The sequence below is a fragment of the Miniopterus natalensis genome, chromosome 8 (genome assembly GCF_054644295.1).
Source record: "Miniopterus natalensis isolate mMinNat1 chromosome 8, mMinNat1.hap1, whole genome shotgun sequence".
In the NCBI taxonomy this organism is placed as follows: domain Eukaryota; kingdom Metazoa; phylum Chordata; class Mammalia; order Chiroptera; family Miniopteridae; genus Miniopterus; species Miniopterus natalensis.
The window spans coordinates 55684763-55709141 of NC_142088.1; the positions used below are offsets into that span (position 1 = coordinate 55684763).

Here is a 24379-nt window from a genome sequence, read left to right on the forward strand (position 1 = left end):
AAGTTTTTAGAAATGAAGGATCACGCCCTACCACAGACCTATTGAATCAGAATCTGCATTTTCACACATACATGCTAGTTTGAGAGGGACTGTGTTAAAAGTCAAAACGTCCATTGTTTGTGTACAAAGTAAAAGACCTTTCTAAAGGCTTGGGAATAAACTGGACATGGGTTATACCAATGAGAATACAGCTTCTCCCCCCTCCCTCCTCACTCAAGTCTTAACCTAATAATTTTAACTGATCTCCCTAACTATTATTGATAATAAAGAACACGAGATGGAATCTAGGCCTTTCTTACTGGATTATCAAGTCCAAGTTGGAAGGCATGGCATTAAAGAAAACGTGACCCGACCCTCTAAACTCCTGTTCAATTTCAACTAAGCCAGCTTTTAAAACAGCACTTATTTTTTTCTCATTCCCTTTACCATTAAAAAAAATTCTACTTGTATACTTTACACACACACACCTTCTATTTTCCACTAATTTTGTTTCTTGTTCTGCCACTTTTTAGGCAATATATAATCTGATTCTTAAAAATATAACAGAATCCCTGACTACCTTCAAGCTGTACAGAAATAAAGAATCCATGGGTAATGCCATGAGCTCCCATGCACTTAGTGTTCAGATTTAAGTCTTATTTTTGACCATATTATCCAACAGCATTATTACTAAACCTGATTCATCCTTTACTGTATGGAATTTAGAGCAAAAGCCACACGCCATTCAACAATGGCTTCCAAACTTGTTCAAACAGCAGAGCACTTTTAATGGACTCAAATATTGAAAATTTAAATCCACTATGAAATCCATTTTGGAACATAAAAAATTATGCTATGTTTTTTGCATGCAACTAGATTCTTTAAATAAATAAGAAATTACATTTGAGTATTATTGATATTTGTCGTGTTTTATTAGCCATTAGAAAATATTTGAAAAACCTGAATTTCTCTTTAATAATGAAGCAACACAATGGAGCTAATCAAGGAACATTAATGCATTTTGCAATTCAGGAATCATTCAGGAAAAATTTTAAGGCAAGAATATTGAAAATAAGGTTCCCCAAAGATACACTTACAACTATGTCAACAATGAAGACTTAGCAAACTGGTTTTTGCCCTCGAATATTTTTAAACATATCCTTGTTGAATCGCAATGTTTTTAAATTAACACTTGTGCTTGTATCAAATTCAGTGAATTAAGTAAATGATAATCATTTTGGTCTCATTTCCTGCTATACTGTTCACTTTCCAAAGAACTTCATTTCACCAGCAAGTATGTTTAGTTCACACGAACAATAAAATATGTAGTCGGGAAATGAGATAATTCTGACTCCTCCAAACACACATACCCATCAGTCCACTAAAAATATATGCCCCTTTACTGTCAAATATTATTTGAGAAATGACAAATACAAAAATATTCCTATATTTCATTAGTTATTTCTTCAAGCTACAACCCTCAGTTTAATAGTCCCAGAATTTCTTTTAAAATCCTTGGTATGTAAATTCAAAACTTAGACCCCCAATATATTTGTAATAATAATAGATTTACAATTATAAAGACACTTAACTTTTATTGTGGCTGGCTAGTGGTCCCCTTCTGAATATAAAAGCTGATTAGACACAAGGATTAAACTTTCTATGACTTGAAGAACGTGTGCATTTTCAAGTTAAGTGTTAGTTCTGAATAAAGTTTGAAACAGGTTGCTCACTCATTCTATTCAGAGAACAAATGAGATCTTCTCATTAAAAACAAAACAAATATGGGGAGTCAGGCACACTAATACTAGTTGGTAAAATTTACAAAAGTTTTAATTATGTACACCCTATTTTTAAAAAGTAGGCAAAAAACATACATATCTCAAAAGAACAGTTTTAAATTTCTTCCAAGTTTGCTTTAGGTGCAGGTGAAAAGAGCACATAAACTAGATCTCTTACAGTCCAAGTTGTAATGAAAATACTCTAACTCTCCTATTAAAAAGAAATGTAATGAGGCATGCTTTCTAGTGGCTGATACTCTCTTCCAAACCAAAAGGAAAAAACGTATAGGTATGAGTAGTAAAACTGCCAAAATACTTTATCATTTCTATAACTTTACTCATTCTGTTTACTTCAGAAAATAAACTTATGTTTTAACTAAGACCATTAACTAAGTACAAAACTATTTGCTGTTTCATTTGTAAATACAGAATCCTACAAACATCTGCAGCAAGTCCACGAAGCATTTCTATTTTCCATACTGATATCTCAGTACTTAATATATACAAAATGTTTCTATTAAACAAAACAAAGGTATTCACAAGAAGCTGCAGAAAAATTCACCTAATTAAAAGCTGAAATTTATAAATTAAAAACACTGTAATCTATACATAATGTACAAATAGTCATGCATTTTAAAATGAATACGTCTCATAAAAGTAAATTTTCACAGGCAAATGCTGCTGCACAAATATTTGCTAACGCAAATAAATGAATGGTATGTATTTTAGTAAATTCTGCTTTAATACTTTAACCCAAAAGCTGAAACTTTCGGTATTTTTCTTAAAAGCAGTCTAAAGTTAACAGCTGTGAACAACATTCTAATTCTTATCGCACATAAGGTATTCTACCAAGAAGAAATTTCTTAAACCTCAGGCACAACAAAGATAAATAAAATAAAATAAAATAATCAAGTATAAACACCTTCTATCAGTTCAGCAAAAAATTCAAATAAAAAATTTTCAATTTTACTTCAGTTAAGATATTTTATATAAAATGTTTCATCAGAATATGCATGAGTTTGAGTGAAATAAATGTTGGCTTGTGTCTAGTTTTTGCTTTCACATTTCAGTAAGATATTTAAATTTTTGGAACTATGCATAGCAGCCAAGAAAATATGTAACATGAGAAAAATGATCTTACAAAACTGAACTTATATAAATCATTGCCCTTCAGGTTCTGAAATGTTACCAACTTTGCAAACATTCAGTCTAAAATTGTGCTATACTTCAGAACTTATTTTATGAAACAACAAACTGTTATATTTTTAAAAACTTCAACTTTGTCTTAAAATACTAAACAGAATTGTCAGGGGATGGTGACCTCCAACGTGACTGCAGATTCTTTATTATAGAGTTTGCCATGCTACCAAGTTTCTCATGCATTTCAAATAGCTGGCTTCCTGAATAATTATGAAGATCCTCTGAATCCAGTTGAAGAGCAAGTGCACTGACCTGTGCCACAAGATTTTTAGATAATGGAGTTTCTAAAGCAACAGAATCAACTAAATCTAAAAAAAAAAAAAGAGAGAGAGAGAAAAAGCACAATTAGATGTATTCCAGATAAAACTTAAATTTTATATATTGCCTTTCAAGTTAATAAAAAGTTTAAGTGCCTAGGTTTGAAATTGAAAGTATAGGCTGAGGTATGTACCCTGTTCCTCAAGAGAACAGGCAGCGGGAAAACCTAACACAGCTTATTCTCTGACATTAAAGAAATCACCAGAATACTCCATTTTTATTAAAAGCACGACCAGAACACAATATTTAGTTCATATCCTCATTGGAGTAGAGTTGACAATTACAGAAAAGCAGCTAAACATACTTGAAGTAAAAACAATTATTTTTTCATGTACTTGGCAACTAGAACGAAAGAAAAACTTGTGTGATTCACAAGGTATGGTCAAATTAAAACTAAAAGCATAATAACAAAATAACTCAAGAAAGAAAGCTGATCTTATAATAAGGTTGTCCCATTTCGCTAAAATATACCTGAGGCAAGTCCTTCTTCATCAGCAAGGAGAGGCTTATTTGCTGCTCCATTTATTGTTTTTTCAGAAAGATTAAAAACTGGAATCTCTTCTAGTCCACGAGATTTCGCCTTGATTATACATTTAGGTCAGTAAAAACAAAACCAACAAATTGTAAGTTATCCTTAATAGAACTAACAACAGCACTAACACCAGAATAGAATCTGACAGCCAACCACCTGATTATTAGCTTAGCTAATATTGCTAAGAAACTCACAAAAAACACACAAAAATCTACATGTGAGCTTTAAAAATACTATGTTCAATGGAAGCCAGTCACAAAAGACCACAGGTTTATATGACCCCACTTTTATGAAATGTCCACAATAGGAAAATTATTGAGGAAAAAGATTAGTGGTTGCCTAGGGTATAGAAATGAGGAGTGACTGCTAATGGCTAAAAGGGATTTTTTCTGGAGTGATAAAAATGTTCTAAAATTAACCATGGTGATGATAGTATAATTGTGTGAATATACTTAAAAAAAAAAAATCAATTATGTGTGTGTGTGTAAGGGGGAGCAATGAATTTTATGGTATTTGAATGTCTTAATAAAACAGCTTTTAAAAAATTATGTAATTTTCACAGACAATTCTCAGGGCCCATGGACCACAGAAAATACTTCAGAAACTAAATTCTTGATCTATGAGACTAGAAATTGCTAGTTTTTGAGTTCTTAAAAACTAGCAAATGTTTCTAAGAATCACAAATAAATAAATATTAACTCTAGGACTTTCAAGTAGTTAGTAAACTCCAGTCTCAAAAATTCTAATCTAGAATGCTAGTTTTCATCTTTAACAGACCCTATTTTTTATTTACTCACAATTTTGAATGTTAATGAATACATAAAGTATCTCTGAATGGGTTTTAGAAAAGTCTCTGAACCCTTCTGAAATAATACATAAAATTGTCCATACATTTTTATAGGGGGCAGAATATTGGCTTTCATCACAAATTCTCAAAACATCCATGACCCAAAACATTTATGTGTAAAAAGGTCACAAAAAGAAAATAGAAAAAAAAGTCCACAATTGTGTTGGTTCTCAAAATCTAAATACTGTTAACTATAAATATGTACGATTTTTATAAATGTTTAGATTTTAACATCAAGGTTTTAAGAAAAGCAGCCATGAAACCAATAACCAGTTTTGTATAAATGAAAGAGAAAAGGTGGTAGTACAGAATTCAAAAATTGAGAAGTGCATGGCATAAGAACAGTTCAAAAAAAAAAAGAGCAGAACTTCTCTGTGGAATTATAAAAGTGATCTTTTAAGTTACTCCTGGCTGCGAGGGAAGGGAAGAAAAGGTGACAAGAAATGGGCTTTTCAGCATGTATAGTTTAAGTACAAACTTATATAATTGTATAGCTAGATAATTCACAGTTACGCACTACTTAAAAACGGGGATACATTATGAGAAATACAATAGGCAATTTTGTCACTGTGAAAACATCAGAGTGCACGCACACAAACCTAGGTGGTATAGCCTACTACACACATAGGCTATGTGGTGTAAGTCGAAAAAGTACACTCTAAAATAACAACAAAGTTTAGTGTAGTAAATACAAAAACCAACATAGTTGTTCATTAAGTATATGTACTGTACATACTCACATGCCCTACATTTTATGACAGGCAGCGTTAAGTGGGTTTGTTCACACCAGCATCACCACAAACACATAATGAATTTACACTATAATGTCAACAGGTAATAGGAATTTTCAGTTTCATCATTATCTTATGAAACCACCACTGTATATGCAGTCTGTTGTTGACCAAAAGATAGTATTGTGTTTATACATGATATATAACTGACATCTAAATTTTTACCTGTTGCTCATGATATACTCTAAGAGCCTTTTTAACATTGGACACTTTTGGAGAACGGATTGGAAGAGTTTTTATTTCAGATGCTGTAAGAGTACTCAAATCACCAATTGTTCTTATATTCTTGGCTCTAATGAGCTGTCCCAGTCCTCTAGCCCTGAACAGATGAGAAAAAGGTAGAATGTTATTATATAGCTTTATATTTACTCTATTTGTGAGTGCCTATCCAGGTGAACTTCCTGATTTAAGGAATTTATATAGGCCCACCTAGCCTACTATGAGGAAAGGCACATGTACATAAAATTTGAAACAAAAAATTTTAATTTGATGTGTATGCCTGGTTTAAGCAACAGCATTGAAATCCATCTAAGTCTAATGTGTGCCTCACGCTTCACTAACATTATGACTGTGACTTTGGTGGATCTTATAAGGTTCCACCTTATAAAGTGGAAAGTTCCTCACATAAAGTAGAAATACTACTACTACTCTTATATGGTTTATATTATGATTAAATAAGATAATGTATATACAAAATTCAGCACAGCACCTGGAAAATAAGCACATAATGATCTTAGCCACTGTGATGAATGCTTCTCTTATTGCCCTATCTGGTCCATCTTCCCAGCTGAATTTTTTATTTATTTCTAAAACATATATATAAAGGTGCATATGAAATCAATCCTAAATATGAGAACCTTGATCATTTAAACAGTCCTCTTAAATAAGTGGAAACTTTATGAATAAGCCAGAAGCCTAAATAACCACTTACCACATGTTTGATGTAATCTGAGGTAAAATGATGTCAACTGGTGCCATACAGTTCACCAAAGCTGGATAAACACTTTCTGTTGGACACGGTATGGATTCTTTACCCATTTCTGTAATCTTAGAATAAATTTCAAAAGCCATTAAACAGAGGTCACCTCACTAAACATGAAAAAAAGTTGCATGAAAACTAAAGCACTTCTTACTAAACATTTCTTTGAGCTCTTAAATTTAGGGCTACGTGATCCTGGGAAGAGAAATCCTTTGCTTGCAGTGGTATTATGCTAGATAGAAGGAGAGAGAAAAAAAAACTCAGAACCCTAGATAACTATAATTTTACAACTTTATTTTCACAACTTAGACTACAGTAATTTCCTAGTATTTTCAGAAAATCTAAAATGTAATAAACTACATAATCAAATACTTGCTGGATCATCATTGCCTCTTACCACCTCTTCTCTTCATGTCTGCTAATCAAGTAGCAGAAAAAGATTAATATATCCAAACCAAGTAAGTTTTGTTCCTTAGTTCATTTTAAGATAAACTATGCAATGCAATTCTGTGTCTGCATAACATATGTACATGTGCATTTTAAAGCCTACACCTTACCTTAGATTGTGCAGTAGGTGAAGTTTTAACACTTTTCACTATGGGAGAATTGTTTGAAGAATGGGCCCTAACAAGAGAACATCGCCTATCGATGTCATCTGCCAATCCTGCTTGATATATTGGATCTGCAAAGGAGACACGTCGAACCTAAAAATACAGGTCACAGTTTTATTTAACAAGATTAAAGTTTTAAAAAAATAACGCTATAAATTCTCATTATAAGGTTACCCAAAAACAGAATATGGGTTTAGAAGCTTAAATTATTTCACTAGAAACCACATATACACTGCTGAAGTTCTTCCGAATGACTGCTTTCACAAATAATAGCTCAGGTCATTCCAATGATCTATGTTCTATAGCAACAAAGACTGAAACAGACAGTAGCAGAAACTTAATGAAAGTACATGTGGCAGTTAAAATTGTATAATCCAATACTAACTTTATGGGCTTAACTGTTAACTACAGTGACTATAAAGAACAAGGTACAGAGATAGACACAGTACTAACTAGTATATCTACTTAACTCTTCTAAAATCTGAGGGTACCAGACTCACAGCAATTGGGTGGCAATTTTTATTTCTTAGCTCCAGCTTGAAGTCATTTTAGCCTATTCTAAACTCTTACAATATGTTCCCTCATTCAGCTATTTGATATAAATACACAACAGAGCATTCACTTTATTAAATATGTATCTAAGTGTTCCTTAGTTTTAATTTTTAATAAACTGGAAATACTCTGTACACATCTGCTATGGAAGACTACACTATGTTGTACTGTTGCCTAAATAAAAATGAAATATAAAATACTATCAAATAAAATATAATTAATTTGTATTAACAATCTACAGCATATTGAAGAGCCAAAAACCAATCCTCACTTATATGATCAATTAATCAACACCAAAGGAGATAAGGGTATTTGATGGGGTAAAGGCAGTCTCTTCAATAAGTGGTGCTGGTAAAACTGGAGAGATATAAGCAAAAAAATTAAATTGGACCATTTTGTTACACCGCATAGAAAAACAAACTCAAAATGGATTAAAGACTTAAATGTATGCCCAGCAGGTGTGGCTCAGTGGCTGACTGTCAACCCAAGAACATGGAGGTCACAGTTTGATTCTGGGTCAGGGCACATGCCCGCGTTGCACGTTCAATCCCCAGTAGGGTGCATCCAGGAGGTAGCTGATCAATCATTCTCTCACCACTGATGCTTTCTCTCTCTCTCTCTCTCTCTCTCTCTCTCTCTGAAATCAATTGGAAAAACAAAAAAACCACCACACATATTAAATATAAGTCCTGAGACCAAAAAACTCCTAGAAGAAACCATAGGCAGTGAACTCTGTAACATCAGTCTTAGCAATATCTTTTGGGTTGTATCTCTTTCGGCGAGAGCAACAAAAGCAAAACTATTCAAATAGGACTACATTAAACTAAAAAGTTTCTGCACATCAAAGGAAACCACCAACAAAATGATAAGACAACCCACTAAATGGGAGAAGATAATCACAAATGATACATCTGATAAGGGGTCCATATAAAGGAACTCATACAATTTAACTCATCCCCCCAAACCTCAATAAAAAATGACAGAGGACCTGAATAGACACTTCTCCAGAGGACAGACAGCCAACAGACACATAAGACACTCAAATCACTAATTACCAGAGAAATGCAAATAAAAACCACAATGATATACCACCACACACCTCTCAGAATGACTACCACAAAAAAAAAAAAGACAAATAACAAGTGCTGTTTGGGGGAATGTGGAGAAAAGGGAACCCTCATAACACTGCTGGTGGGACTGTAAATTGGTGCAGCCACTATGAAAACAGTATGGAAATTCCTCAAAAAAATTAAAAAATATAGTTGCCATATACCCAGCAATTCCAACTCAAGTATTTGTCTAAATAAAACAAAAACACTAATTCGAAAAGATATATGCAGCCCTATGTATACTGCAGTGTTATTTACAGTAGCCAACACCTAGGTGCCCCCCCATAGATAAGGAGGTAAAGATGTGATATATACATAAAAGGGAATATTTGTCAGCAATAAAAAAGAATGAAATTGTGTCCAGCCAGGGTGGCTCAGTGGTTGCGCATTGACCTATGAACCAGAAGATCACGGTTTAATTCTCTGTCAGGACACTGCTCGAGTTGCAGGTTTGACTCCCAGTAGGGGGTGTGCAGGAGGCAGCTGATCAATGACACTCATCACTGATGTTTCTCTCTCTCTCCCTCTCCCTTCCTCTCTCTGAAATCAATAAAAACATTAAAAAAAAAAAAAAAGAATGAAATCTTGCTACTTGCCAACAACACGGATGGACCTTAAGGTTGTTAAGTGAAGTCAGACAAAGACAAAGATCGCATGATTTTGCTTATATGTGAAATCTAAAATAACAAAACAAACCTATAGTTACAGAGAAAAGGTTGTCAAAGAGGGGTGGAAAAGAAAAATGAAAAAATTTTAAAATATGAATTAACAGAAAGAATGCTGAGTAGTTCATAGAATTGATAGGAAGACTGGTGGGCAAAGCTTGGAAAAGGCAAAGGAAACATAAGTAAATAAGTATACTGAAGAAAGACATAAATCTCAATGTACTGCTATCTCCATAAACTTTTCAAGAATGTCTATGGCCTATTTAATTAAACTTCAGACACTGAAAAAAAAATAGTAAGAGCTTTGCCCTGGCTGGTGTGGCTCGGTTGACAGGGCACCATCCTGTGTAACAAGAGGTTGCCAGTGCGATTCCTGGTCAGGGCACATACCATGGTTGTGGGCTCAACTGATACCTGGCAGTGGGGGCATGCAGGAGGCAGCCAATCAAGGCTCTCACATCAATGTTTCTTTCTCTCTCTACCTTCCTCTCTCTCTAAAAATCAGTTTTTAAAAAATCTTTAAAAATAAAAACTAGTAAGAGCCTCAAAACAAAAAACTCAAAAGAGGTGTTAAATCTTTCCAAGGACTAATCTCTGAATTCTCAGTATAAGAATTTTTGCTGACGAAGTACTCACAATGTGCTTGCCAAAGGCAAAATTAAGTGTATCTTTATATCTACATACATGTTTGTATGTATGAACACGTCTTCTACTGTAAATGGTAGGCTCAATTTAAGATTTTGGCGTAGGTAAATGCAGCACTTGCACCTTCCTGCAACCACATCAAAAATACATTCGCATCATGGGGATGCCGGTACGAGAGAGCAAGAAATTGAAAACCGATTTGAAAAATGACAGAAAACTTCCCTAACCTGGTGAAGGAAATAGACATACAAATCCTAGAAGCACAGAGGGTCCCAAACAATATAAACCCAAAGAGGTCCAAACCAAGACACATAATTATAATGCAAAAGGTTAAAGACAAAATCTTAAAAGCACCAAGAGAAAAGCAGTTAGTTACCTACAAGTCTTACCCATAAGACTTCCAGTTGATTTCTCAAAAGAAACTTTGCAGGCCAGAAGGGACTGGCAAGAATTATTCAAAGTGATGAAAAGCAAGGGCCTACAACCAACGCTACTCTACCCAGCAAAGCTACCATTTAGAATTGAAGGACATAAAATGAGCTTCCCAGACAAGAAAAAGCTAAAGGAGTTCATCAGCACCAAACCATGAAATGCTAAAGTATCTTCAAGGAAAAAAAGATAAAGAATATGAACAATAAAATGTTAATAAATGTATTATCAAATACATTTATAAAATGAACAAGCAGAACATACTCAACAGATACAGAGAACATTTTGATGGTTGCCAGATGAGGAGTTGGATGGATGGGTGAAAAAGGTGAAAGGATTAAGAAGTACAACTTGGTACAGCACAGAGAATATATAGTCATTAATATTCTAATAACTACATATGGTGTCAGATGGGTATGAGACTTATCAGGATGATCACTTAGTAAGTTATATCTAGTTATGTCTAATCACTGGGGTGTACACCTAAAACTGATATATTGCATATCATCTATAATTAAAAATTTTAAATGAAATATAGTCAGTCACACTAAAAAGAACTGGTAGGATCGATTTCAAAATTAAGAAATGCCCACATCAGACTTTTACAGAGCATCTAATTTGCTAAATAGAGGACAAGTTAATCTATGTAGGCACATGTAACTTTCCTTTTGTAATTTATTAGTTCAAAAAATTACGTGCAACTTACAAGGCCAGGAGGTGAAGCACATATAATAGATAACACACGTTTATAACTAAAAGGGCTGTAGTTTAGTGAAGATGGGAAAAAAATTATAAATGAAATCATATCCAGAAACTGATGGTCGCACAGCCTAAGAATTTTTTTTAATGATCAGGTATAGAAATAAGAATTTATACGAACACTTAAAATATTGAAACAGACAGTATAATGTTCTAGTATACACAACAGCTAACTAAAGTTGCTTTATTCTTCATATATTACGGTATGAGGAACAGAAAAAAATCGTTGTGAGAAATTTTCACCAATTTTGAAAAAGATAATGTTCATGGTTGTATCAAGATCTTTATATTGTCCTGAAATAATGGAATATCTAAGGCCCTCAGTCTCTTCTTCTCAACATCTTTCCTTCTACCTGTCCTTTTCCCTAGCTACCATGGTAAATATACAAAACAAGTGGTCAAAAACTTAATATTCTGTAATTCACCAGGTATCACTATGTGGCAAAAATATTCCAATTAAATCACATACAAGAAAAGGGTAAAGGAGTTCATCACCATCAAAAATAGTATTGCATGAAATGTTGAAGCTTCTTCTTTAAGCTTTTGAATAAAATAAAGTGACAGACAAAATAGACCCAGAGACACTGAAGCATGCAACAGAATGACGTATTTCACAAAGAAGGGGGTGGGGAGGGAAAGTAACCAGAACACTTATAGGCATATATGCAAATTCCACGGACACAAACAGTAATATGGTGAAAGCCTGGGAGGGGGGAGCGGGGTGGAGGGGGTCAATGGGGGGGAAAGGGGGATGTAATACTTTCACCAATAAACACAAATTTAACAAAAAACAAAACATGGGTCATTAATATTCAGCCTCAAAACCCTACCTTGTGAACAGGCGATGACATCTCATCTTCTTGAGGTCTCTTTAGTCCTCTCTTTAAAATGCTGTTGGATGGAGAAGCCAAAGGAGACCAGAAACAGCGGGCCTGCATGCCACTAGGACTGTCAGTTGTTGACAAAAGTAAAGGATCAAATTCGCTTATCTTTTGAGGAGATAGATTATTGTCTTCTGTTATCAGTTCAGAGATATCTCTTTCAGATGTCTGAGATTGTGATGTTTCCTTCACTTTCTCTGAATTATGAACTTCCTGTAAAATGTCACCATCATTTCCCACTTTCATTTGACTGTCATCTAATTTTGTTTCTTCGGGTTTATTAAGTACAATGCTTGTTTCAGTTTTATCACAGTTAACCTTCCCTTCTTCAGTGCTAATTGTGTTAAGAATGAAGTTGTCAATTTCTATATTCAATCTGTCTGTTTTCCCTTCTGTAGGCTTTGATGCTTTGGTAGTCAAGTCTCCATCCTCTGTTTCACTGACATGGTCACTTTCAACATTCACCTCACCAATTACTCTATCTTCATAATTTTCCATTTCAGCATTCATTTCTTCAGATGGGCCTGGATCAGATTCATCATTTACTCCATCTAGTCCCCCAACTGCTATTTGTTCAGAAACTTCTATCTGAGCTCCTACTTTTATAGGTGTAATTTCATCAGTATGATCAATAGCTGAACTAATTTCCTCAGTTACAGCTTCTTCAGCATTCAGTACTTCAGCTGCATCTGCTTCAGATTCATCACTTCTTGTACTGTTTTCCTCTGGTGCCTCTGCCTCAAAAATACCAGTTGTGGCACTCTTTTGTTCAGAGAAGCTAGCTTCAGATTTGTCACATTCTACATCCAATTCCATAGCTTCTACATCTTCTGGATTGAATTCTGCTTTTACTTTACATGCATCTGCTTCAACATTAACAGTGTTCTCTGTATTTACTTCCATTTTTAGTATAGCTTCTGACTTTTCTTCTTTGGTCTCCAAAGTAGAACATTCCAGCGTATTATCTTTGGAATCACCTAAACATGGACCAACAGTCTTACATTTTTTATTAGATGGCTCTTGGCTTTCAATATCTATGGCTTTCTTTAAATCCATATCACACATTTCTTCTTTAAGATTTACTATTTCAGAAGGAAGTGAGTCTTGAATATTATTTTCTTTCAACTCTGTTTCAGGTACAATTAATGAATCAATAGTATCATTGTCCTCCTTGAGACCCAAATGAAAACTCACACTATGCAGCTCATCTGGAAGGTTAGCCTCAGAGTAATTAGCTTTAGAAGTCTCTGGTATAGTTACAGGTGTTTGCACATCAATCTTTTTGGTTTCATTGACCTTTACATTGTAATTTTCTGTATTTGTAAACCCAAGGGGTGACTTTTCTTGAGGTTGTGAATTTTCTCCACAGCAATCACAACCTTTAGATCTCCTTACCCTCCTACTTCTCTTGTGTCGGCATTCGGGTGTTTGAAAAGTTTTTTCAGAAGGCAAAGAAATGTCTGATGTCCCTGTTTTTGACCATTCTTCCACACTGCTGTTTTCTATGGAATCTCGCTTTTGTACTCTCTTATTGGCATTTCTAGTCCTTAGATTTAATTCTAATACAGAAGAATTTGATAAGGAATATTCTGCGCATTTGTTAGTTTTACCTTTTCCTTCATAACTATTAGATATATCACATACTTTCAATAAATCTGAAGATACTGTAGAATCTTGAAGAGCTACAGCATTTTCATCTTTTTCCCCACAAATCTGAGGTTTTATATTTATGTCCAATTCAGAATTTGCTTTATGATCATGTGTCTGATTTTCAATTTTTACACATTCCTGTTTTTCCATCTTATCTTCCTGATCTTCAATGTCAACACTGTCACTGTTTTTGTTTTTCCACTTTCCAGATCTCTTCTTTCTAGAACCTTCCTCTTTTGCTTCGGAACTATCAGATTCGGAGTTTTCAATGCTGGAAAGTAACCCCTGGGATGCTCTTCTTGTTTGATACCGTGTTCGTCCCCTTACTGGTTTCTCAGAGGACTTCTCTGCCACGTCCTGGGCAGCATCTCCCTCAGATTTAATATTCTCAAGGTCTGGCTTTCTTCTACTTTTGTCAATTTCGGCATTAGTGCTGGTTTCCCCCAAAGTCTTCTCATGTAAAGAATCATCCTCAATTAAAGTTTCCTGTACAATTTGCTCAGAAATCAATTTCTGCTTAGGTAACACATCATCTTTTACATGTAACGGACTCTTCTGAAGAGTTTTTTCTTCTTCCTTTCGTCTTTCCTTTTTTTGATGATTATTTTCTTTATCTTGGCTATCAGTGGTAGGCTCTGCTATTTCTGACCGTCGCCTTAAAGATCGTCTAAGGGTTTTCTGATTTGGAACTATCTGAACATGACTATCCTCATTTACCATTTGATCAGCTGGTATTATGGTTGGGGGTGTATTTTCTTTGGATTCCAAATTACTTCCTAAAGTTTTCTCTTCTACAATACTGCTTTCTAATAAAGCATTTTCTGTTGTTGGTTTAAGCACTGTATCCTCATGTTCCACTGAGGATTCTGAGAGATGAGCCTGATTATCTAACACACATTCTGTTTGATTAAGCAAAACAGCTGGGTTATTTTCTAAGGCTACCATGCTATCAATAGATTCCCCAGTATTTTTTTCCCGATCAGATGTTGTTAAGAGCTTAGACCTTTTACTCCCTGTTTGTTCAGCTTTACTCGACCTTAGGCCTGACCGCTTATTTCCATGCACTATTTTTTCAGAATCAGATTTTGAAAGAGCCACTTCTCTTCTCTTTGCTTTTGGTAGAGTATCTGTTTTATTCGTGCCTTCCTGACTATTTTTCACTGTAACAGCTGATGACATATTATTCAAGGGGGAAAGACTAAAAGGTCTATTTTCTGAACTATCAAACTTCTCCAAAGTAATAAAGGTTTGCCTTCGACTTGTAGGCTGTGGGGATGTTCCAGAAATAGTGATATTAGAAACCGAGCTACTGCTAACACCAAAAGTGTTTTCTGCACTAGATGCACATTCAGTTGATATTTTCTTTGATGAAATTAAAGCTTTTTTTCGGGCATTATTATTACTGCTCAGTATTCCCAGATTGGTTTCCTCAATAGAACCAATCTCATTGGAAACGGAAGTCTTTTTGAGATGTTCTTCCATACCACAGTTTTCCGTAACATCTTGCATAATGTCACTCTTCATTAGTTCCTCCTGCACAGAAATGTACATATATAGGTTAACCAGCAAACAAGTCTGACTTTTGGGGGAAATTTTAGTAATTCAAAAGGCAATCCCCGACTTTCAATATTTTGCAAATACTCCAAAGATGGTGGTAGATGCCCATTTATTTGTTTCTAATTGTAAATATTCAATAAAATTAAATACATCCACATGCCCACCCAATGACTATAATACTGCTAACATCTGCTAGTGTGAGTTAAGAGATTAAACAGAAAATCTTAAAATGAATTCAAGAGCCTGGCCTGGGTGGCTCAGTGTTTGGGCACTGACCTATGAACCAGAAGGTTATGGTTTGATTCTGGGTCAGAGTACATGCCCAGGTTGTGGGATCAATTCCAGATAGGGGGCATGCAGAAGGCAACCGGATCAATGACTCACTCTAATCACTGATGTTTCTCTCTCTCTCCCCCCCCTCTCCCTTTCTCTTTCTGAAATCAATAAAAACATTAAAAAAAATACAAGAGACTCCATAGTGGAAGAAGACTGATTTGAAAACCCCCAAAATCTGTATACCTTAAGTATCATTTTGGAATCTTCCTTCAATTTTTCAGCTAATCTAGGAACCTCCCTGAAATAAATAAATATAAATTAGAGTAGTTTTTAATTACTTTAAAAACCAGTTACTTCAGTGGCTTCCATACTTACATAGATTCTTCCTGAGTATATTGAGAAAATAATGCATCTTGTGAAACATCCAGATTATTATACATGGCAGGAATATCACACCTGGAAAGGATTTTATAAGTTCAATATCTGATATTCCTACAATTAGAAAGTACAACCTAAAATTCTACATTTAGTTCTCTTTTAAGAACAATATAAAATCAATGCTTAGATGCTTATTTTCCATGAAACCATCTTCCATACCCCCACGTCCACTACCTCAATAAAGGAATCCAGTTTATAGTTTGCTGCAAAAAATGTGACTACAGATTACTCGATTCAAAATAAGACTACAAACCTCTTTGTTTTGAGTACTTCTTTCTGATGTTCAGTTAGTATTCTCTCCTTTGCTTCTTTTCCTTCTGGAGGTATAAATACAAATTCAATAGACTTTTCTTCTTCCAAAGGCATTTCACTCTTTATTTTGGGAGATGAAGATTCTAGTTTCAACTACAAATTTTAAAAAAATGTACATTTGAGTTGCCAAATTATTTTTCCAATACTTCAATAAATCTCAGTTCTAACACTCTAAGGTTTTGATAATGAGTAGGAATTTTTAAGTTCAAACCCATATAAGATTTCTCATTAATAAGAATTAGCACAATGTCCCTCCCTTTCTTTGTAGCTCTAATACTCAGAAAATAAAAATTATTAAACCTCTCTAAAAAAATAGGCATGTTTACCAATATAGCATGGAAAAATATGTTTTTCAGGCCAACACGCAGAAATTAACTTGTTTGACAGGAGAAGAGTACATCTGTGGCTCTCAAGGTGAGGTATAAACTAGTCAAGTTTCAGTTGCCAAAATAATATGCGCAATGTATCAGTAACATAAATCAGCTAAATGTAAAGTAGAGAGATATTTAGTTTTAGATTTGATGTTAAAATAGATTACCTAGGCATTTTGTTTCTATTTAACAACAAGTTCTAAAAAATTTTCCTCTTATGCTATGTTACAGCTATTCATATCTATTTTCATTCCATCTCAAGAAGGCTGCTACTTAATGGGTGCTAAGTATTATGCAGACCTAACTTAACTAAGAAGAAATCATCTCCCAAAGCTCCTACATATCCATGCCATCCTAATATGTTCTTTCTATACCAAATTCATATTCTCCTGCAATCCTACATTTAGTCTTTAACCAATTTTTCTTCAAAGTAGAAGTTGCGTGCTTTCAAGCTACCATACACTTTACTTTTAAAAGTTCTGTGAAATAAAATTTGAAAAAACATACTTTGGCTGGTGATTTCATATTTTCTTTTGAACCCTTTGGTTTTGCCAAAAAAGAATCTCTTTTTCCACTTGATTTTCTTTCCATGCCACTTATCTTCATATTTAATTGTGAGTTTTCTGTCTGTTTATGGCAAATAAAACAATTTCAATAAGTACAACTGTTCTACTTTATTTCCCTTTTCACGTTTTAAAATTTCCAATGTAATGTATACTCATTTCAAATTTCTTTTCACTATTCAACCCTAGCAAAATCACATCAATGAAAAGAAAGGCAATGTCAATTTCAATAACAGCAAATAGATTTGGTATCCCCAACTTAAACAACAGCTGTTTTGCACCACTTAATTTTATGAATTCTGAAAACAAGATATACCATATAAATACAGAAATAAAAATAAAAATCACTAAACTCAAAATACACCTACTACTGGAAATAGTTCTAAAAGAAAAACCAAAGCCATAAAACTTTAAACATTAAACAATAAGGCATGTATAATAGAAAATACTAACTATCATATCCCTCTCAAAAGACTATATGGGTTTTTCAGGCCAAATTACAATAAATAAGCCTCAGCGTTCTAGACTTATTTATTAAATCAGTTTTATTTCAGCCAAAATCCAAAATTAAATAGGGTATTTGGCAAGCTATACCACCTTCTGTTTTTTACAGGTTCTAAACAAAACACAGCTAAACTACATTGCTATTGAAGAAAAATGTTGTCTAAGGGTGTTCCACTTCAATGGGGTATACATGCCTTTACTCCTTCATCTTCAAATAGTAATCAGGTTATCATTAGCCAAAATAACAATTGTGCAAAGATGTGCTTTTCTGACAGAAGGAATGATTCAATGCAAAGAAATGAGAAAATAAAGGGTAGCTCTTGCTTAGACGTGGACAAGTAACTACTACTCCTAGTTTATCTAAAAAGCAACATTTAAACATGTATTTTAATAATTTACAGCCTTTGCAAAACAGTTCACATGAGGTACAGTAATTCAAGAGATCATTAATGAACAGGCACCAGAAATTTACACAAAAATCTAGGATGAAATTTTCTGCCCTTAAGTCATAAATGTATTTCAAGCCAATTAATTGACTTTATAGAAAAAAATCCTTTATTATGAAGCATCTGTCCAGGTTGTACTTACTTATCACTTCAATAAAACAGTCTAAGTTTTTGACCTTTTAAAAATCACATTAAACAAACTGATCAAACATCATTCAAAAGTAAAAAGAACAAACTCACTGCATCTGAATATGGTCCACTGGATTCCTCCATAATTTCAACACTTTCCAAACCAGGCAACAGCAGTAGGAATTTTTCTTTGGCTTGTCTTAGTATAGGTCTTTTTAAAAAAACACATAAACATACATATTTTGAATCAAGTAGTGCTGGTGAATATTGATATTAACAAGAACACTTTAATTTTAAGTGGCAAAATACATCCAGCTTAAAGACTATTCCATACTCTCCATATATAAAACTGAGAGAAATTACTGGCAATATTTAAATTTTTTGCTAAATTCTTCTGATTTCAATTTTTTTTAAAAAACTTTTCAAATTTTCCAAATTTTAAATGTAGAAAATTTGAAGCAAAGGCAGATAATTACATTAGGTACCCATGTGCACACACCTAGATTTAATAACGAACAATTTCCTGCCTTTTCTGTTTGTTTTATTAAGGATAATTTCAAGTTGCTTTTTATGTTCCTAAAACCAAGAGGTTACTAGTCTAAAACCAAACAAATGGTCAAATAATGTTTAATGACTAGCATAACAATATTTCAACTAAGAAATTCTCTGCAATAATTTCTGGTAAGAAAATTTTATGTTAAAACCAAAAAGTGAATTTACATGATCAAAATAGAATATATAAGAATTTTGCAGTTAGCATACTTTAACTCTTCAGGATAAATCAACGCCGTCACTTTAGCAAATGTGGCATTCCAGAACTGAGCACTCTGTTTTCGAATCTGTTTATTCTTGTGCAAAAATATTATGCATAATAATGGGGAGATCTGTTCAAGAAGTTCAGTGTCATAAGTTCCAGTGTAATTGAAGTGTAGACAAGCAATGATTTCTCCTAGTAGCTTTTCTAACTAAGAAAGAAAAATGTGTTATTAGGGCAACATTTGAAAATGTTACACTTAAAGCAGAAAAAATAAAAGCAGAGCGTACTAAATTAAAATACACAAAGAATATGTGATGAAGTCAATTTTTAAAAATCATATTGCTTTTGAGAACGTTCCAGGTACAGAGTCGTTAGGGCGAAGATCCTGGGGAACAAGAGAGATTTCGAGGGATTTGGCGGGGTCTGGGCGGGGCTTGCTTCCCCTCCAGCAGCCCCCAGGCAGGCGCAGTATAGGGTGCTGGGGGGGGGGGGGCGGGGTCCGGGTTTGGGAAGGGTGAGGGGACCAAAGGCCTGGCTTTGGGATTAGGGACGCAGGGAAGCTGAGGTTCTACTGTGTGGAACATTTCAGAAGTCGGCTCGGGTGCTGCAAGGACAGCGAGGCAGGGCCTGGCCCAAGGCCTGAGGTTAAAAGGCATGTTCCCACCACGTGCAGTCGGTAACAACCCTGCACACAGACATGTATGTTTGTTCTTCTGTATGGAAAAATGTAAAAAGATTCCTAATGTAATAACACTACCGAAAAATGGGATTAAAAGTGGTTTTTAAAACTTCTTCTGGCTTTTAGTATTGAATCCTAAATAAAGTTGGTGGATGAAAATTTTAAAAATGTAAAAACTCAAATGGCTTTTAAAAATCTCCCAACCATTACCTTCAATACATACTTCACTTTATAAGCTGACAAATTATCACGTGAGTTTACTTTAGTAATATTATAACCTTATTTCAAGCTTATTTTCCATTAACAGAAAAAAATTGTTTTTATATCCATTACAACTGTTTATACAGTTGAACATATAGAACAATTGAAACCAATTACCCTCACATAAAGAGGTAAGATAGGAATGAACGAGTTATATGAATTTAAAGCAACATTATTAAATCCTCCTTTAAAAAACTATCCTTTGAAAAAAGTAAAAACTTTATTGTGAACCAGCAGGAAGAAAATGTGGTCCAGAGGGTACAGATCATTGTTTCTTAAAATGTGGGCCTTGGACCAGCAGCAACAGCGTCACCTGGGAACTTGTCAGAAACGCACATTCTCAGGCTCTGTGCAACAGGGCTAAAGCCTTTAGGTAATTCTGGTGCAGGAGAAAGTTTGAAGGCCACTGGGATAAAGCAAATCGATTTCAGAACAGGGAAAGAGGTCCAGAGAGCCTGATTTAATTCTGGCAGGCCCAGATTCCTTACCTGAAAACTCTGTGAACGTAACTTGTTTTTAACAAACATACAGAATAAACTATCCTTTGATTGTTTCTGTCATGTTATTATATTTCCATTAGTGTCAAAGTATTATAATAACCCCTTTAAAAATCAGCAGAATTATATTTAAGGAAGACAATTATTTAAGCCCTAACATTTTCTCATTATAATAGTATGTTTATGGGTAATTGTCTGTTTTTACCTTGTTGTTCATACAACTGTACACTTTCGGAACTTGATCAAACCTGTGAAGAAAAAAAACATGCAATACCATTTATATTTTAGAAAGTTAAACCTAAAATACAGTAACGCAACCATAAAAGTGAGACATGCATGTATAGTGATATAAAAAATTGCCCTAAGACTTTAAAAAAAATGCCAAATTATCAAACATAAAGTATGATACAGACTTATCTTTAAAAAAGGAATGAAAGAAAAATATCTGGAATAAACCTCAAAATATTAATATCAATTGTTTCTGTACCCTTTTTTAAAAAAAAGGTTATGAATTATTTCTGACGAAGCTTAAGAACTATAAAAAAATTTCCAAAATAATAGATATGAATTTCTATTTTGTTCTTTATGTGTTCCTAAAACTTTCTCTGTGAATTTAATCTATAAAATATAGGTTATATTATGATTGAACAATATGAACTTGTTATAAAAAACACTGATGAATCCTTGCAACTGCTTTTTAAAAGTATGTTATCTGCAATTTTTCAGATTTTTTTAAGGCATTACTTGTTTCACTTAAATGTACATTAACACAAACTTTGGGAGGTAATTCAGAAAATTAAATGTGTGTACCCTTTTGAACCAATAATTTCACTTCTAGGACCTTATTCTGCAGAAAGTAGCAAATGTAGACAATGATTTATGTACAAGTACGTTCAACTGCAATATTGTAAGTTAAGCAGGAAAAGGCTAGGAAAAAAACATTCTGTCCAGCAACAGAAATATAGGTAAGTTTCATGAAACCCTATGCAAACATTAAAAAGAATGAGATTCTTACGTGCATGGTGCAAGCAAGGTGCACATAATATACTTAGTCCATACCATATACTTAATTGCAAAGTAGCATGTCGAATATGCTTTCATATTCATACATTTAATAGGTACGCTTGTTTGTATTAAAAAATGTAAAAAGATATGCACTAAATGGAAAAGGGGGTTGGGCTAGCACATAAAATTAAAAGGCAACTAATTCCTACCTTATATTTATGTACTATTTCAACTATTTTTTTAACAAAAGCATGGTTTAATATATTATCCTCTCCACTAAAATTTAAAAAATTACTATCAGCAAAAAAGTTGACAGGAAAATCACAAAAGTTTGCTACCTAGATCTAAATTATATACATATACTTCAAAGCTATTAAGCCCACATACTTACTTTGAGTTGTCATAAAATAATGCCAGAGGTCTTGTTAAAGTTGCAAATATTTTTCGGATCATAGAAGGCAAAGAAATATGGCCAAGTACATTGGAAAGAATACTGGTGATTGAGTTCCCAACAGCGAGGAGAGTATCAGAATGTGCTTCCTTGAGGCTCAAAGTGTGGAAAGAATACATGACTCTCACAATAAGTTTAAATAAAGAAGCCAATTTTCCCAGGGGTTCCTTCTTCTTTTTGGACCAATCTGAAGGTCTCTTCAGTGCTAAGATAAAATTGAATTTATTAAAAACTCAAGTACTATGAAAAGTATCACTGTCCATCTTTATATCTAACATTTAAATGACAGATAAATCTAATATACTTTCTTCTTTAGTAATACCCACAAATCTTAAAATTATGTACATACCATTAATGGATAAATATCATTATAACATCTTTAAAACAAAAGTTAGAGATAAAAGAAAAAATGAATCTTATTTTCTCTAAGGAAGCATTTCAAATTTTTATTTTATGGTCTCGGAATTACAACAACTAATTTGTAAGAAAGTACTAAATTATATGATAGGTTCCAAAATTAGATGTTAAAAGTCAGTTTACAAAAATAAGAAAAAAAATTGCCTTAGAAACTATTGCTTCTTGGCTCATCTATATAGTACATGAACCCAGAAATAACACTAAACAAGTTAAGAGATCCAAAAGTTCTAAGAATTAAAAAAGAAAAAGTGGCCTAGATTTAAAGAAAAAACATGTCTCAAAAGCGCTGTCCAACATCCTTTTGTGCCCTTCTTAGACTCCATCTCACTTAAGATACCTACCTACAGGGAAAACCAGGTATTTGTCCTCTAAAAAAAATTGAACCCATTCCAAAATTACCTTTGTTTCCCTAACAGAATCTAGTATTTTAAGGTTAGATATGTCAGATTCAAGAGAAATCTATAATCTATCAAAAAATATCATGTGGTAAAGTAAAAAACAAGTGTTGCTACTAAACGGAAGTCAATATTCCTTCCTAGAAACAGCAATTTCCCAGACATGGGAATATAAATTGGAATGGCTACCCCAAAATTCTTGGCCAGCATGCTGAGGCAAAGAAGACAGTCTGTGAGTCAGGAGATACATACAAGATAATTTTTAAACAGTAAATATATTGAGGGTAATGGGGACTGGGAGTCTCACTATTAGAGAAGGTAGGTAAATAGAGGAAAGGGTAAGACTCAAATATCTAGAGAAACAGGTTAACTGTTTAGTTCATGAACACACCTATTTCTTCCACCTCTGTCCACTGAGATGATCTAGGAGCAGTGATACCTTAGTAGCAATGATCAGATCATATAGTTTCTAAATGCCATTCTCAGCTAAAAGGAACCATGTTCCTTGGAAATATAAATTCTCACTTTGGGAATCATCATAGTGTTTCAGGCAAAAAGCATCAATGAATGATAAACTCATGGCTGTAAGTTTGCTGAGGAACAGGGTATTTAAATATCTCAAAGTATCTGCCACAAAACATTAATTTCTTAATTACAAGTATTTACTAATTTACTTTACAGTGGAAAACTTGGCACATACCATCTAAACATACAGTATAATGTTAACATCACCAGTAATGAACAAACTGGAATTGTGTGCCTGTTGACATAGCACACTGGGGGGAAAAACACACAGCATTACTTCTCTAGTATCATTGTGAGAGAAGGAGAGAATGAGTGCACTTCAATAAGTGTTCCTAACATAGTAACTGACATGGTTATACAATGTCCAAAGTAGGTAAAATGAGGTGGGGGAAAAGATTAAAATTTGCCATGACAACAATTTAGAGACATGTTTAAAAAAATGTTTAACAAATACAAGTAAAGAAAATACTTACATTTAACTCGGGACTGAATTTTAATATTATATGGTGAGAAATCGATGCAATCAACCACTACAGTAATAATATGAATGATCCTATCCAAGAACAACAAATTCTAGGAAAAAATATTTAAAAGTATTAAAACATTTCAATTACTGACATAGTTCTCAAAACTAGTAAGCATCAACAAAAGTTTTAAGACTTTGACTCCTGTATATAATTTACAATAACATACAAGTCATTGCTTATACCATGTAAACTACATTAAACACATAGTTACAAACATTTCTCAGTTAAGTGCTGTGTGCCAAGTACTATACTTTTGTTTCTCAAGATACAGAGAAAATTATTCAGCTTTAAGATGGCCAGAAAACTCAGCATACAAATAAACTGAGAATGGAAGAGCTACATTTATAATAAGATTCTTTATCAAATTCCTCTTGAAAATTTCGTCTTCACTAAACCCTGAGAAAAAAAATCAAAAGGTTGCTAAGCTTCCTCATACCCTTTCCTCCTCCCCCTCCAATCTAACTGAAATAAAAATAAACCCATAAAGTATCTGAAATTTTTCTGGAAATTTATGTAAAGGGGAGGTTAGGTGGGGATGTGG

At 33.7% G+C, this 24379-nt stretch overlaps 1 protein-coding gene across 4 annotated transcripts in view; it reads right to left on the bottom strand.

Annotated features, from left to right (window-relative positions):
* Positions 1 to 685: 685 nt before the first annotated feature.
* RIF1 (replication timing regulatory factor 1) overlaps positions 686 to 24379 on the bottom strand; it is a 50964-nt gene continuing 27270 nt past the window's right edge. Inside the window, exons 21-36 of one of the 4 annotated variants that reach the window (XM_016205719.2) lie at positions 23785 to 23884; positions 21915 to 22179; positions 20724 to 20766; positions 19087 to 19289; positions 18436 to 18535; positions 17190 to 17309; positions 16253 to 16404; positions 15937 to 16017; positions 15805 to 15859; positions 12028 to 15261; positions 6985 to 7131; positions 6582 to 6659; positions 6380 to 6495; positions 5614 to 5767; positions 3750 to 3858; positions 686 to 3268 (exon numbers count right to left, since the gene is read on the bottom strand). In XM_016205719.2, the coding sequence (XP_016061205.2) occupies positions 3054 to 3268; positions 3750 to 3858; positions 5614 to 5767; positions 6380 to 6495; positions 6582 to 6659; positions 6985 to 7131; positions 12028 to 15261; positions 15805 to 15859; positions 15937 to 16017; positions 16253 to 16404; positions 17190 to 17309; positions 18436 to 18535; positions 19087 to 19289; positions 20724 to 20766; positions 21915 to 22179; positions 23785 to 23884 (5172 nt within the window). In that variant the 3' untranslated portion in view covers positions 686 to 3053. Of the gene's footprint in view, positions 3859 to 5613; positions 5768 to 6379; positions 6496 to 6581; positions 6660 to 6984; positions 7948 to 12027; positions 15262 to 15804; positions 15860 to 15936; positions 16018 to 16252; positions 16405 to 17189; positions 17310 to 18435; positions 18536 to 19086; positions 19290 to 20723; positions 20767 to 21914; positions 22180 to 23784; positions 23885 to 24379 lie in introns of those variants that run through there. The other 3 variants (XM_087819859.1, XM_016205744.2, XM_016205737.2) reach the window with 3 other exon arrangements.